The sequence below is a fragment of the Monodon monoceros genome, unplaced genomic scaffold (assembly GCF_005190385.1).
Source record: "Monodon monoceros isolate NGI ecotype Baffin Bay Population unplaced genomic scaffold, NGI_Narwhal_1 Super_Scaffold_5, whole genome shotgun sequence".
Taxonomy (NCBI): Eukaryota; Metazoa; Chordata; class Mammalia; order Artiodactyla; family Monodontidae; genus Monodon; species Monodon monoceros.
The window spans coordinates 82,027,330-82,043,650 of NW_021703782.1; the positions used below are offsets into that span (position 1 = coordinate 82,027,330).

At 37.5% G+C, this 16,321-nt stretch overlaps 1 protein-coding gene across 2 annotated transcripts in view; it reads left to right on the top strand.

Moving 5' to 3' along the window:
* The window catches only part of TMEFF1 (transmembrane protein with EGF like and two follistatin like domains 1), a 148,159-nt gene that overhangs the window by 67,680 nt on the left and 64,158 nt on the right, over positions 1 to 16,321 (top strand). For both annotated transcript variants that reach the window (XM_029203775.1, XM_029203768.1), the window contains one exon: positions 13,139 to 13,248. In XM_029203775.1, the coding sequence (XP_029059608.1) occupies positions 13,139 to 13,248 (110 nt within the window). The remainder of the gene's footprint in view (positions 1 to 13,138; positions 13,249 to 16,321) is intronic.

The window sequence follows — 16,321 nt, forward strand, 5'->3', positions numbered from 1 at the left end:
TGATGGACATTTGGTTTGTTTCTACTTTTGAGCTATTATGAATAATGCCGCTATGAACATTCATGCACACGTTTTTGTGTGCACATATGTTTTCAGTTTTCTTGGGTACATACCTAGGAGTAGAATTGCTGGGTCACATGGTAAGTCTATGTTTAACATTTTGAGGAACTGCCAAACTGTTTTCCTAAGTGGCTGCACCGTTTTACATTTTCACCAGCAATGTCTGAGGGTTCTAATTTCTCCATATTCTGGCCAATACTTGTTACTGTCTTTTTTATTATAACCAACCATCTTTTAAGTTCATATATGTTATCCCTCATTTCTCCTATATATGTGATTTCTCTAATGGCGTGTAAATTTTCAATTAAAAAAAATTAATTAATTTTTGGCTGTGTTGGGTCTTTGTTTCTGTGCAAGGGCTTTCTCTAGTTGCGGCAAGTGGGGGCCACTCTTCATCGCGGCACATGCGCTTCTCACTATCACGGCCTCTCTTGTTGGGAGCACAGGCTTCAGACGCGCAGGCTCAGTAGTTGTGGCTCACGCGCCTAGTTGCTCAATGGCATGTGGGATCCTCCCAGACCAGGGCTCGAACCCGTGTCCCCTGCATTAGCAGGCAGATTCTCAACCACTGTGCCACCAGGGAAGCCCTCAATTTTGTAAAAGCTGAATTCGGAGATAATGTCAACCCATTTACCTCCTCCTTCCCTCTCCCCCCTTTTTTACATTATTAGAAACATTGTTTTAGCAGAACTATTTTCATTATTCATACTATTAATTCCATTATTAGCTTCTCTCATGGGAGAAATGAAGCATTTAGGATTTTGCATATTTTTCTTCTCATGTACTTTGAAATTCTATGTTTAAATCTTAAAACTCCCTCAGTATTTGCTTTTAGTTTATTAGATGATTTACTGTTAATCTTTTGTTACTATTTGAATCTATTTCCTTTTTACAAGTGTCATGTATTTTTCATGGCTCAGTAGTTTCATCAGTTTTTGAATTCTAAAGTTCTTAACATATTCTTCTGCCTTCAGAAACTTTTCAGCCATGGCGCCATCCCTCTCATTTTTGTGCAAATATTCTCAGTCTTTCTTTTCCATGGTTTAAAAAAAAAAAAGCAAAGAAAAGAAAAAAAAAGGAAAAAACAACCCACACCTTTTTTCTTTGTTATAAAGGCAGTATTTGTTTGATATAAGAAATTTGAGGAATATGGAAAAATGTAAAGAAGAAGTCTGTGTTGATTGCCATTCTGCTCTGCAGTATCGTAATGTTTATGCTGAAACTATTTCAATTTATACCAGAAAAAGTTTGAACTTTTTCCTTGATATGGGTGTTTGCTTTGGCATATCCTGTTTAACCTGGAGCCACTATTGTTCACAGGACAGATCTTTTGGAGTTTTTCAGTTTACCTTATTTTGCCTTGTCAGCTTTCGTATAATACTGTTTTACAAGTGAATCTAAACTGCTGTTATTTCTATTTCAATTCTGTTGTTTATAGCCTTATTGTATATTTAGATCCTCTATTGTTCATAAGTCAGCTCAGTCTTTGTATAGTGTCTTGTGTTCATTTTTTCATAGTTTTTTTCACTTTAAAGTAGTTTGAGATATTTTTTAGGTGGTGCCATTATGTTTACCATTGTCTCCTTCTCCATGTTCAGATCATAAGTGCTTCCTAATTACCATTTAATTAAACTTAGTTTTTAAAAAAATTATTCACTATTTTATAACAGTTTGCCATGGTTTAAGGTTGTGGTTGTATCAGAGTTTCTGTCCCAAAGGGGAGAAGTAACCTTTACAGTTTCCAGTGGTCTTTTGTAAAGATGTCATTTAATCTTTGCAACCCTCAGAGGAGTGATTATTATACCCATTTTTACTCTAGGGAACTGGGATTTCTCAGAGAGATTTAGTGTTGGCCAAGATTATATAGTTACTTAATCAAATAATCAAAACTCTGAATCTGGAACTCTTTCTAATGCACCAGAGTTTGTGAAGTCCTTTTAAAGTTCTCTTTTAGAATAGTTAATATCAGTTTCTTCCGTGCCAACTTGCAGGTTGTTTTGTAGATTTCTGTCCTTGTGGGTGACTTCTGGTTTCTGGCTACCTCCCATTCCATTTGGTATTGCAGACACTAAGGAATAGTGGTTTGAAATAGAGCCAGAGATGGGAATTCCCTGGCGGTCCAGTAGTTAGGACTTAGTACTTTCACTGCTGTGGACCCAGGTTCGATCCCTGGTCAGGGAACTAAGATTCCAGAAGCCGTGTGGAGCGGCCAAAAAAAGAAAGAAAAAAAAAAGAAATAGAACCAGAGGGTGTTTTTTTGTATTTAGATTTATTTACTGAGATTTTAAATTTTTTGATGGAGGAAATACACTAAATATAAATGCAGAATTTTAAAATACTTATGTAAACATGTATATGTTGCAAAATATAAATTGCATTATAACTATATAGTTTATTTTTCTTTATTTTTTTGGCTGCGTTGGGTCTTAGCTGTGGCATGCAGGATCTTCGTTGAAGCATGTGGGATCTTTCATTGCGGCGAGGGCTCTTCGTTGTGGTGCGTGGGCTTCCTTCTAGTTGTGGTGTGTGGGTTTTCTCTCTCTAGTTGTAGTGCGCGGGCTCCAGAGCTCATGGGCTCTGTAGTTTGCGGCATGCAGGCTGTAGTTGAGGCGCGAGGGCTCAGCAGTTGTGGCGTGCGGGCTTAGTTGCCCTGCGGCATTTGGGATGTTAGTTCCCCGACCAGGGATCCAATCCGCCTCCCCTGAATTGGAAGGCGGATTCTTTACCACTGGACCACCAGGGAAGTCCCTATATAATTTTATAACCTGCTTTTTTTCACTTCATAATGGATTTTGGTCTTTCCATATCAGTGTATGTGTTTCTGCTGCGTACTTTTATGGCTGCATAATATTTCATCAATAACTTATTTAATTAATTCCCAACATATGGACACTTAGGTTTTTTTCCACTTTGCTGCTATAAAAAAAAAAAGCTGATGTTACCAATCTTGTACCTACATTTTTATATGTTTTGTCTTCTATCCCTATCATAATTTCCTAGGAATAGAATTGTGGGGTTAAGGCATAGAGACAATTAAAATTTCCATGTATACAGCCATATTATCCTGTGAGAGGTTCTGCCAATTTATACTGTTATAGTTGGTTTGAGTGCTCATTTTCCACACCTTCTCCAGAGCTGGTGTTAATAAAAAAATAATAGCAAACACTTAACATAGCACTTATGACGTGTCATGCACTGCTCTGAGTGCTTTCCCTATCTTTATTTAATCCTTCATCAACATTGTGAGATGGGTACTGTTATTGTCCCTAGTGTTATTGTCCCCACTTTACAGATGAGGGAACAGAGGCACAGAGTGGTAAATTACTAAGGTGTCAAATAGCTGATAAGTGACAGAGCCAGGATACTGATCTAGGAGGTCTGATTCTAGGGCCTGCCTCTTAAACACTGAATTATAATGCCTGTTCATTTTTTTTTTTTTAATTTGGGTAACATGATTATTTTTTCTGATTCTTAAACTTTTAAATTTTTTATTGAGATATAAATTCACATAACATAAAACTCACCATTTTATACAATTCAGTGTTTTTTTAATATATTCAGTATGTTATGCAACCATCACCACTATCTACTATCTAATTACAAAGCATTTCCATTGCCCCCCAAAAGAATTTCCATACCTATTAACAGTCCCAATACTCTTCTGTCCCTGTCCCCTGGCAACCATATAGGACTTCAGTTTATATATCTGTGAGAGTGAAGCACACAGGTCTGCCAAGCTAGTGAGAAATAGTAAGGGAGAGAGTGTTGAAGTTCGAGATCTTTGAAAGGGCTAGAAAGACCCTGGGTACCATTAATGCCCAGCTCAAGATCTAGGTATTTCTTTCTGATCCTGCAATAGACTGTCCTCCCCATCACCTTGCCTGAAGCATACTGACACAGAGGAATTTAGAATTGAAGTAGGCAGCAGGGAATGATTGTAGGTGTTGGGGTAGAGGATTGACATGATCAAAGTGGTGTTTAACAAAGGGTGGTTTGGCAGTGGTGTGCAGAATGGGATGAAAAGTACTGGAGTCAGATAATTATGTGGCACATGTGAATTTCTTTCGTTAAATATAGCTTAGAGAACTTTTAGTCATCTCTGCTGTGGATGCTGTTTAATATTAATGTAAACTGCTTTTGGTTTTATATCATGAAGTATGAGTGCAGTTTATTTTCCCCCTCATATCTTTATAGCAGAAAATCAGTAATGTAATATGGTTAATTTAGTAAACAAGTTGAAGAGAATTTAATTCCTAATTCATCTCATTTGCTGAAACTGAAGTCAACATTTTTTTAAAAAATAAATTTATTTATTTATTTATGGCTGCATTGATGTTCGTTGCTACGCGCGGGCTTTCTCTAGTTGTGGTGCACGGGCTTCTCATTGCGGTGGCCTCCCCTGCTACAGAGCACAGGCTCTAAGGCTCTAGGGCACCCGGGCTTCAATAGCTGTGGCACGTGGGCTCAGTAGCTGTGACGCATGGGCCCAGTCGCTCCGTGGCATGTGGGATCTTCCCGGACCAGGGCTCGAACCCGAGTCCCCTGCATTGGCAGGCGGGCTCCCAACCACTGCACCACCAGGGAAGTCCCTGAAGTCAACATTTACTAGATAGATCTGTTGTTTGATTTTCAATGATTTGTGTCATTAAAGGTATCTCTCAAACTGGTCTGGGGAAAGAGAGGAAGTGAATCTTTGTTGTATACCTACTTGTTCTAGGTACTGTTGCTTTTTAATACATTATCTCATCTAATCATTACAATACCTAGGGAAGGTGGTATACTCTACAATGTGAAGCACCAACATGTGAACCTGGCCCGTATTGACCCCCAAACTCACACTTTGTCCATTGTATGGCAAGCTGTCTCTGGGGTTGTTTGAAATCACATTGAGTCTTTTCCCCCATTAAATATAACTGGTATAGAAACTTTTAAAGAGAAAAAATCATCCATGTTCAACTGGTGCAAACACAGCCCCTGTTAACCAACTTTTGTTTTTTCCTGGCTGGATTTTCCTATATGTGTTTTTTTTTTTTTTTTTTTGCGGTACGTGGGCCTCTCACTGCTGTGGCCTCTCCCGTTGCGGAGCACAGGCTCTGGACGCGCAGGCTCAGCGGCCATGGCTCACGGGCCCAGCCACTCCGCGGCATGTGGGGTCTTCTCGGACCAGGGCACGAACCCGTGTCCCCTGCATTGGCAGGTGGACTCTCAACCACTGCGCCACCAGGGAAGCCCCTTATATGTGTTTTTTATACATTAGCTTGGTGTATGTGTATAGCTTTGTCTTCTGCCTTTTCACTTGACATTCATCAGCTATTTCCACATTGCTATATAATATATACAACCTTTTAAAGAGCTGTTTAATGTTCCATGGCTGTGTCACACCATTTCCTGGTGATATTTTAAAGTTTAAATATTTAATATCTAAACATTAAATATTCTTAATATTTCCACTGTTTTCAGTGTAGAGATCATGGAACTGTCTTGTAGGCAGTTGGATATGGGGTCGTGAACAAGCTGGGGTTTTTTTGGGAGTGAAAACATCCTACAGGGGTCCTGTAAGACTGGATTGGTATGCAGGTTTTCCCAAATACTGTTAACATCTAGAGAATGAGAATAAACCCATTGAAATTTTCTTAAGAACGACGTATAGAGTTTGAACATGTCCTGGAGGGGAGTCAATAAGGAATCAACTGGCGATGAACTGAAAATTTCCACGTGTTGATAAGTACTTAAAGAATACTTATTGTTAAGTATTATTTAAGTATTCATTTATAGGACTTTGCCCAACAATGCTCTGAAGGCTGGAAATAGCACTGGCAAAAGCAGATGAAGTGGCTTTAATAAGGTTGGGGAAAAGCAACTGAAGACTTGAGTGGTGGGAGTGCATGAGAATGCTGAGAGAGAAGTAAAGTGAGATATCACAATGGGATGGCTGAGGGCAGAACATTTTTATATATGGTAGGAGCCGTCTTGTCTCAGTGCTTTAAGATTCTGGTAGTTGGTTAATCAAAGTTTTTTAAGTGTGGAGTCACAAAATAATTCATAAATGCATGAAGCGTTTTAACTTAAAAATATATATTTATTAAACAGTATGTTGAAAGAGGGCCCAGAATTTTTCTTTGAGAAGAGCTGGAATTTCCCCTTTCTTGAATAAACCAGATTCATAATGCATTGAGTACACATTCCAGTTTTAATGTCTTTAAAAAGGCACTTAAAGACTTGTGGATACAAAAATCTAGGTTTTTATCTTGCCTACACCTAAGGCAATAGCTATTTGTAAAAAGCAACTCATCTTAAGTCTTTCTGTAGCATTCAATTTTGCTTTCATAGAAACAATTTATTTTCACTCTTATGAAGAGTTGAAACCAACAGAATTACAATAACAAATACAGTTGGCATACACAAGCTGTATAACATACATAACTGACTCTTGAAGCACAAGAGCTGCTCTCCTGGTTGGAGCTAAAGTACTCATGAATGTTCTAGAGAGCGACCTAGTAGCCTTGAGGATTCATTGAGCCATGGGCATTGGTTTGTATGTTTTACAGAGAAAAGCACACTTTGGTTAATCTGGAGAGTTGATTAAATTGGGAATAAATTCTAAGAGTGACATGGACTGAGCAGTAGGAGAAGGGAAAAGAAGTGATTAAAAGGGAAGTGGTCAGAGAGTTGGGGGGATAATCAAGATTATTCGTTTGGAAAAAAAAAAAAAAAGATTATTCGTTTGGAAGGGGAGACCAGGTGTGTCAACTGCTGTAGAAAGGTCAAGAAAAGAGTTGTAAGACTAAGAAAAAAGGTATGGATCTTTAGAATAGAGGTCATGTTGACCTTTGATAGAGTTTTGATATGAAGGGGGAAGAAGCCAGGCTTTCTAGAGGTTAAGACATTATTAAAGGAGGGGCACCCACTCTGAGCCAGGACTTGACATAAACTTGGAGGCAATATGTTTAGGTCCTCCTATTGAAATGAAAAACAACCGTAGTAATGTGCAGAGATCTTGCAGATTGCTGCTTATTTGACTCACTTTCTTTATAATGATTGTGTTAGAGAATTAAATGTAAAGCCTTTCATTTTACCTTTTATAGTGGATCTAACCCGGGGGTGATTTTGTTCCCTAGGGGACGTTTTGTAATGTTGAGACATTTTTGGTTGTTACAGCTGGTCCTACTGGCGTCTAGTGAGTGGAGGTCAGGGATGTTGCTGAACATCCTGCAGTGAACAGGATAGCCCCCGCCCCCATCAAAGAAGTAGCTAACCCAAAATGTCAGTAGTGCCGAGATTGAGAAGCCCTCAATTCTGTCGTAACATTTCCAAAGTTAATTCACTTTTGGCTCCTGTAATTTCTAGCTAACTCATAAGATCCTCCAACTACCTTCTGTTTAATTGGAACGGTGGTAGGAAAGTCACATCATTCTGGAGTGCTAATAGGTCTCATTTTGAACTGCAGCCTGAACCTAGTTAGTGCTGCCAAAAGTTGGAGATTCTGGCAGTTCAGGTTCACAGTAAGTAGGGTTCCTTCGCTTACCGTGTATTTTTCCCCAGCTTTGAAATGTTAATGAAAATTGAGACAGGTTTTACATTTAGAGAATTATATGTCTGGCACATTTGTAACCAGAGCAAAGTATTTCTGTTTTGAGCCACTCTGCTGAGTGATTCCTTGTGTAAAATATTTCTATTTGGAGAACTGAGTTTTGAGGGCCTTAGAAATGGCTCATCCTTTTTGCTGAATTTCCATTTTGGGCTCAGGAAGGCAGGTGTGTAATTATCATCATCACTGACAGGTAGTAGAGTGCCCTGTTGATGCCTGGTACTGAACAGAATACTTGAAAAGAAGTAACATTCAGAAGATGATCCCAATATATAATTCCTACTATACTGAGTTTGAGCTAAGGCAGTAGTTCTCAAATTTGGGAGGAGTCAGAGCACCAGAAAGTCATGATGCTCTTGATAATGTAATTTTATCATGTAAACTGTGATGTAGCACCAGATTATTTAAGACTTTCCTTAGAAATGTTTATCTTAAATTTACATGCAATCATTATGTCAGGATTGTCTTTAACTTACATGTATCAGTGACCTGACAGTAGTGGCTTAAATGATAAGGACTTTATGTGTTCATTTCCCGTAACAGTAAGTCTGGAGGGATGAAATCCAGGGTGGGTGTGGTGATTCCATAATTCTCTCCACACTCGTGCTCCTGTCTGTCTGGTCTACCATCTTTAGCTCGTAGCTTTCACCTTTATGCATGTAAGATGGTTTCCACAACCTTAGGCAAGAGGTTTACTTTCCAAACAGAACAAAGAATGGAATAAGGAAGGAGGAATGGACAGTGCTTATATATCAACTGTGGTACACAGCAAGGGATTTGGGGAAATAGATTACTTAGCTGAGTACCTTGTTTCCCAGAACAAAATTGGGGTTCCCTTACTAAGTAAGAAGGAGAGAATAGATCCAAAGTAGGCAATTAGCCACGACGGCCACAATGACAAAACAATTTAAAGTGTATGTTCATGAGCTTGTGACATTCATGATCTTGTGTTCTCATAAAACACTGTTGGAGGACTTCCCTGGTGGCGCAGTGGTTAAAAATCCACCTGCTAATGCAGGGGACACGGGTTCGAGCCCTGGTGCGGGAAGATCCCATGTGCTGCGGAGCAGCTAAGCCCGTGCGCCACAACTCCTGAGCCTGCAGTCTAGATGCCATGCTCTGCAACAAGAGAAGCCACCACAGTGAGAAGCCCACGCACCGCAACAAAGGGTAACCCCCGCTCACCGCAACTAGAGAAAGCCTGTGTGCAGTAGCAAAGACCCAATGCAGCCAAAAAAAAAAAAGATACATTAAAAAAAATAAAACACTGTTGGAATTTTTCTATTAATATTCTTTACTTATTTGTTGAACATTGGTTTTGTTGACAGCTAGCAAGGAAGTAATCTCACATAGTGAGGGTTTAAGAAATCTAAGTGAAAAAAAACTCACTTAAAATGAGAAAATTCTCTCCGTTGAAGCTTTTCTTTTTCAAATGAGTAACTGAAATTCTACTTGATTTTAATGAAGGTACATTATAGTCTAGGACACGAGTTTTCCTAAGGAACATGGTTTGGGAACCACTGATAATTAATATTTATGCGTACTATTAAATTATTTGTGTCTCTGCTTTCACTCACGTTGTTCACAGATAAGAACATTCTTTTCTCTCTCTTTTAATATTACCACATGTTGTGGGCAATTAAAACAATGCCATTTCTAAATTTTGTGTAATGATCCCATCTATATTAGTTTTATAATCAGAAAAAGTCTTACTAATTTTTCAAGGTCAGTGAAAGTCTTGCCATCTTTGACACTGCATCCTACACTTCAAATCTATTTTTATTTCCTACTTCTTGAAACTCCTAGAGCAAACATAGTCTGTACAACACAATTTCCGCCTTATTATAGACTATATTTATATTGAATTAATCACTTATTGTTCCATATGTTAGCAAGATCATAAGCTCCCTGTTATGTTCTTTCCAGTGTATCCCAAATTCTTAGCATAATATTAGATACATAGGAGATACATAATTGCTTCCTGATCAACTAACTACATAATCACATTTACCACATTAACACACATGAAAATAGCATGGATTTGTTAGCAGGATAGGTGTAAAATAAAACTGACAAGTAACCAGTATAATCAGAATTTTATGACTTTTCACTCTTACCTGTTAATGTAGGACCTCTAGCTCCCACAGAATGCCTCCTTGCCAAGTTTATTTTTGGAGTTACCCAGGGGTGTACCATGTAGGCTCACTAATGTATTCTGGCCGCTGCCACACAGCATGTCTTGTTTTTCTTGTGATGTTAGCTGCCCCTGAAGTTGCGCATTGGTACCTGCCCCTAGATATCAGAGGTGTACCTTGGAGCCTGACACCACTATCTCCTTGGCTTTGTGCTGGCCTGCCCAGGTGTGCTGAGCCAGGGATGGTGAGGTGTCCTAGCCCCTTTTCTACCCCTCTTATATCTTGTCATGTGGGTATCAAAGTGGAGCTCTTTGTGTCTTGTTGCCTCAGAGCTTTTTTTAGTTTGTTTTTGTTTTTAATTTTTATTGAAGTATAGTTGATTTACAATGTTGTGTTAGTTTCAGGTGTACAGCAAAGTGAATTAGTTATACATGTATCCACTTTTTTTTTTTACATTCTTTTCCTATATAGGCCCTTACGAGAGTATTGAGTAGAGTTCCCTGTACTATATACAACAGGTTCTTATTAGTTGTCTATTTTATATATAGTAGTGTGTATATGTCAATCCCAATCTCCCAATTTATCCCTCCCCCCATCCCCATGTAACCATATGTTTGTTTTCTACATTCGTGACTCTACTTCTGTTTTGTAAATAAGTTCATTTGTGCCCTTTTTTTTTTAGTTTCCACATATAAGCGATATCATATGATATTTGTCTTTCTGTGTCTGACTTACTTCACTCAGTGTGACAATCTCTAGGTCCACCCATGCAAATGGCATTATTTCTGTTCTTTTTTTATGGCTGAGTAATATTCCATTGTATATATGTACCACATCTTCTTTTTCCATTCCTCTGTTGATGGACATTTAGGTTGCTTCCATGTCCTGGCTATTGTAAATAGTGCTGCAGTGAACATTGGGGTGCATGTATCTTTTTGAATTATGGTTTCTCCAGGTTATTTGCCCAGGAGTGGGATTGTTTGGGTGCTTCAGAGTTTTTAGTGAAAGGCATTCTTTAGTTTCTCATTGTTAGCCTCTCTGTCTCCGTCATGATGACCCTTTGGGGCAGTCCGGATGAGATACCACCCTGTGCTTGGGATCACTCCTCCTTTCCAACCAAGGCTTTGTTTATCAGGCTGAGCTTTTCTGCCTCACTTTAGTAAGGATGATTATTCTCTAAAAATGTTCCTTCGTCCCTCATGCAAACAGATGCTTGAACAACTCTCACAGAGATGTGAGAATCTTAGTGGCAGGGAGGGTTTAGGCTCCAGATTGCAATCTTGTGCTTTTAAAATGCAACAGGTAAAACATTGCAACTCAAAAGAATCTCAAGCCAGGATAGCAAGTCTTAACTCAGAGCATGATCTTGACCCATGGACAAAATAAAAACTTTATTCTTGTTTGGTATGTGTGATTGTATTGGAACCCAGTGTGAACTTTAAGGCTACAAAGAAAAGAAATAAGAGAAATACACTAAATTTTATTTCTCAAATTGTGCAATTGTTTTTATTTCTGTGGTCCCTTAAATTGATGAAGCCTGTGGTTGAGCAAAGATATTATGCATTCTTATCTTCTTTTCCAGAGCAGTTCTTTATTAATGTATAGTTATCTTCTTTGGGTTTTAAAATGTACATTAGACAGTAACTGGAACCCGGACCTTGTGCAGGTTCCCAGTAGGAATGTAGGCAGATTGAAAAAAGCACCCCCCACACTTAAGATTGAGCCTCAGGAGCTAATGCAAGAGGTTAAGTGGGGAAGAGAAGAACAAGCAAAAAGTGGGAGATGAGGAAAACCGAGAACATAAAGCCTCCAGAGCCAGGATGAAAGAATAGAAAGATGGTCATTTGTGCCTTGAATAGTGAGAGAAACAGAGAGAGCAACAAAACAGCTGCATTAGTTTCCTGTAGTTTTCATTTCTACTCTTTTTTTTTTTTTTTTATTTTACACATAGCTTTAACTTTAGAGCAATCCAATTTTGTGCACCTGAGATCCATTTAAGGAAAAGAAGGAAAAATTTTTGTAACCAATAGTTACATAGACATATGCTTACTTTAGTGCAGTGCTTGGCGCAGAGTGGTTTCTCAAATAAGTACTGTGACTATCAGCTCCTTGTGTATTTAGGTACTTGACTGCCAGCTCGTTGGAGGGTCAACTAGGAGGAGGAGACTTGAGACACATTGCAGAGCACTGAGGCCAAGTGGGGCAGAGAGAGGAAATGATGGTCAACCAGGACAGATGTCACTAGATAGAGAAGTAGAGTGTCCTTGACTCAGTCCACCGAGTCCTGATTTGAAGTCTAGAAGTAGAAAACAACCAGGGATGAAGGATTGCTGGAGAAAAGCTCGCTGAGATCTGTTTGCCAAGACCTTGTCTCCATCTAGAGCTGCATGAGATCTTGTGCTCTTTCCAGAGTCTCTCAGCTATTGAGCCACAGGGTCAGAAGCTAACTTAGGCCTCTCTGCTCCCAGACTCATGAGTTCACCTCTATACTGGGATGAATTTTTAAGCAACCATTTGTTTACTGTTTGTATAAGTGCATTTGTTGTTATCGCTCTCATTCCCAGAAGGGAGGATATGAAAATTGTCTTTGTAGTGGTTTTCACCCAATTCCATGTGATTGGGTGCTTTACTTAGCATTAACCTGGAAGCAGTTTATTAGGTTTCCTAGAGAGATTATTTTGATAGTTCCAGAATAAGACTGACAGTTTTGGAACAGGCACAGAATGACCACAGAATACTAGTATTATTGATAGGCTCTGCATCCTGTGGTAGTAAAATTAAATCAGTCATTTAAAAAATTTAAGTTGAGAAAGATTTTGAATCTTTCTTTGCATGTAAATGCTCCATATGTACCTGTTGTATGAGATTCAAGCTTACTTCATAATTCTTTTGTAATTAAAACTGTTTATTTGTTCTAGAGTGAATAATGATCATCCAAAACTTATTTTGGGTACCAGAAGAATCAAGATTCTTTTTAGTTATTATTTTTTATCCTTAAAAGTAACTTAAACACTAGAAAAATAATCTAAAATGTTAAGACAATAGTAAGAAGACTGTCTTAAGCTCTTGGCAGGAAAAATATAAAGATTCTTTGGATTTATCTTTGGGAATTATATGAAATCCTGAAATTTTGAGTTTTATTTTTCTTTGCTTTTATATACCTTTAGGCATATTATTATGTAGGACTCTCTTTGCAAAATCTTGAACATTTTGTGTCCAGTAGAACTTGTTTTTTGTGTGTTGTGTCTTATTATTATACTTGTGAACGAGGTGTAAAGATTTTTTCTTTTATTTATATATGTACCTTTGGATAAAAAAGACAAATATATATGAAACAGTGTTTCCTCTTTTACAGAATTAAATGTGAGAGAATCTGATATAAGAGTTTGTGATGAATCATCGTGTAAATATGGAGGAGTCTGTAAAGAAGATGGAGATGGTTTGAAATGTGCATGTCAATTTCAGGTAAGGAAATCAAATCTCTTTTCAAAATTTTACATTTGTCATGTTTTGTAATTCCACATTTTTCAAATTAAAAAGCTTATTAAAACACCTTGAACCCCACAAGAAATTTGGGTTGACAGCCCACTGATTCTTTTTTGTCAGATGAAGCGCTCTTATTTGTACCTTCCATGCTTCTTTTCTTGAATTACGGGGGCAGACTGGCTCTAATAGAATGTGAAAATGCCTCAGGGTAGATCAGGGTTAGTGATGGACTAGAAAGGGGAACCTCAAACCAAGTGTGAATATCTTTGCTTTTCAAATGCTGTTTTAGTTGTGATTTTGTTGTTTAAAAAAAAAAAGGAATGGAAATGAAATGTGTTACATTCAATTCTTCTTCTTCTTCTCTTTTTTTTTGGCTGCACCACCTGGCTTAAGGGGTCTTAGTTCCCTGACCAGGGATTGAACCCGCACCCTAGGCAGTGAAAGCACACAGTCCTAACCACTGGACCGCCAGGGAATTCCCTCAATTCTTTTTTTTTGTTTATTTTCCGTGATTAAGTTATAATCTGGCTTCAGAATATTGTTCACAAGATGGTCCCTTACTAAGGATTTGAGATGAGACAAAGAAGGAACTAGAATTTTTTAAACTCATAATCTTATTCTAACTGTACCCACCATTTTGGATTTTAAAGGTAGGAAAGGGAACAGATCAGGAATAAAAGCATAGGATAGTCAGTTACTTCTAGTAACCCTATAACTTCAGGCATGTTTTTGTATTATCCATCTGAAAAGAGAAGGCATATTTCCCACCCTTTCTTATGATATTGTAATGAGAATTAAAATCAGAAAGGGAGCTTGAATATGAAGCCTTTTTGAAAACTATTAACTATCATGTTTATTTTCATTAAAAGAAGTAGAAAGTTTAAGTAAAGGAGGAAGGGTTGGGGAGTGTACTGTTGACCAGCCAAAAAGGTTGTTCTTGGTCAAAAGGGACTTTACAATCCACTATTTATTCACACTAGCCACCTTTGAAGTCACTTAGCTAACCTTGTGCCCACCCCTCCATGGTTGCTCATGTAACAATAGTCAGGCAAGTGTAACTACTATATATAAAATAGATAATCAGCATGGACCTACTGTATAGCACAGGGAACTCTATTCGGTAATAACCTACATGGGAGAAGAATCTGAAAAAGAATGGATATATGTATACGTATAACTGAATCACTTTGCTGTACACCTGAAACTGACACAAAATTGTACATCAACTATATTCTAATATAAAATAAAAATTAAGTTAAAAAATAGGTGGTGATGTGTCTGACTGCCCTCCTTCTCCCTAAACCTTCTCAAAAATGATAGTAACTAATGTGGGCTTCTTTCCTTAAAAGAAGGTGTTGGTGTACATGGTGTATACCAAGCCCTCGTGAACTTTTACTTCTTCCTATTCTTCATGTTATATAAGTTTTATTGACCTATCTCAAGGGCCACTAATCCTTTCTTCTGTCATCTCCATTCTGCCCATCCAGTGAGTCTTTAATTTCAGATATTTTATTAAGAATTTATAGTTTCTATTTATCTGAGATTTCCTGTCTTTTCATTCATTACAAGAATATTTTCCTTGAGCATAGATATTGCTGCTTTAAAAATCTTTGCCAATTTCAACGTCTGGGACATCTTAGGGATCATCTCTGTTGATTGCCTTTTCATTTGAGAATGCATTATATTTTCTTGTGTTTTTTTTCATATTTATTTTGAATATATCCTACACATTGTGAATGATATGTTTTCGAGTGTTTGAATTATGTTCCTCTGAGTATTGTCATTTTTGAAACAGTTAAATTGGCTGAACTTACACTGCAGACTCTGTTTTTCCCGTTGGGGGTAGAAACACAAATATCATTTCTTTTAGTCTTAGCTGGGCTACTTGGAGTGTGCCTCATGAGTGCTTGGTTCAGAGGTCAGCCACAGAATCTGGGACTCTGTGCTCCCTCTCTCCTTTCTGGGATTTTCTCTCTCACTTTCCAGTGGCTTTGGTTCTTCATGCCACAAAGATTGCAGGTTTTTGTTGGTGTTTCAGGCATCCTGTATGGGGAAAACTGGGGCTGTTCCCTTCTTCCAACTGTCTTATATTTCCTTAGGTTAAATTCTTTGACGTGGAATTGTTGGGCCAATGAGATGTTCGTGTACAGATTAACATTCTCACTAAGAGCAGTGTATCAGGCTGCTTGTCTCCTTTCAACCTCTTGGTAGTGGATTTTGTCAGTCCTTTAAAATTATATAAATCTGAAAGGGAAAAAGCTTTTTTATTTGCATTTGATTACTAGGGAAATTGGAAATGTGCCATAAACTTATTGACCATTTTTTGTGAATTAATATTTCATATTCTTTGTTCATTTTCAGTATTTTCTTTTTCCCTTGTGTTGATTTGGGAAGACATGTGTATACACTATATATAATATACTATTTGTGTCCTTAAAATATTGCTTACTGTGCTGAGCATTTTATATCCATTGACTATTCTAAATATTTTATATATATATATATATATATATAAGTTTACATAACTCATAAACTCTCATGAGAACCTATGATGTAGGTACCATTTTGATACATTTTTTAGAAGAGTGATATATGCCCATAGTAAGCAACTGAAACATTTTATAAGATATATAATATAATGAAAAAATGTCTTCCTTCCATTCTAGAATACCAGTTGCAACATCTGTTAATTCTTAAACTTCCTTATAGAAATATTCTGTTATACAAACACATAGGTGTTTTAATTTCTCTTTTAAGTACTAAATCACTTAATAGTATTTACCTTAGAGATGATTACTTTTAGTTTATATAGATTAATAAAAAGAGTTCTGTATTTTAAAAAAGTTATCCTAGTGTCATTTTAATTTTCATTTTGTTTATATTTTCTGATATAAAGAAGTTTAAAATTTTCATTTCATATTTATATTTGTCTTTATGATTCTGCTGTTCATTCTTTGAAAGTCTTTCCCTGCAACTCTAAGATTATGAAGCCTTTTTGACCTTTTGACCAGCTAGAGAATCTTCTCATGATCTGTCTGGAATCCCTTGTATT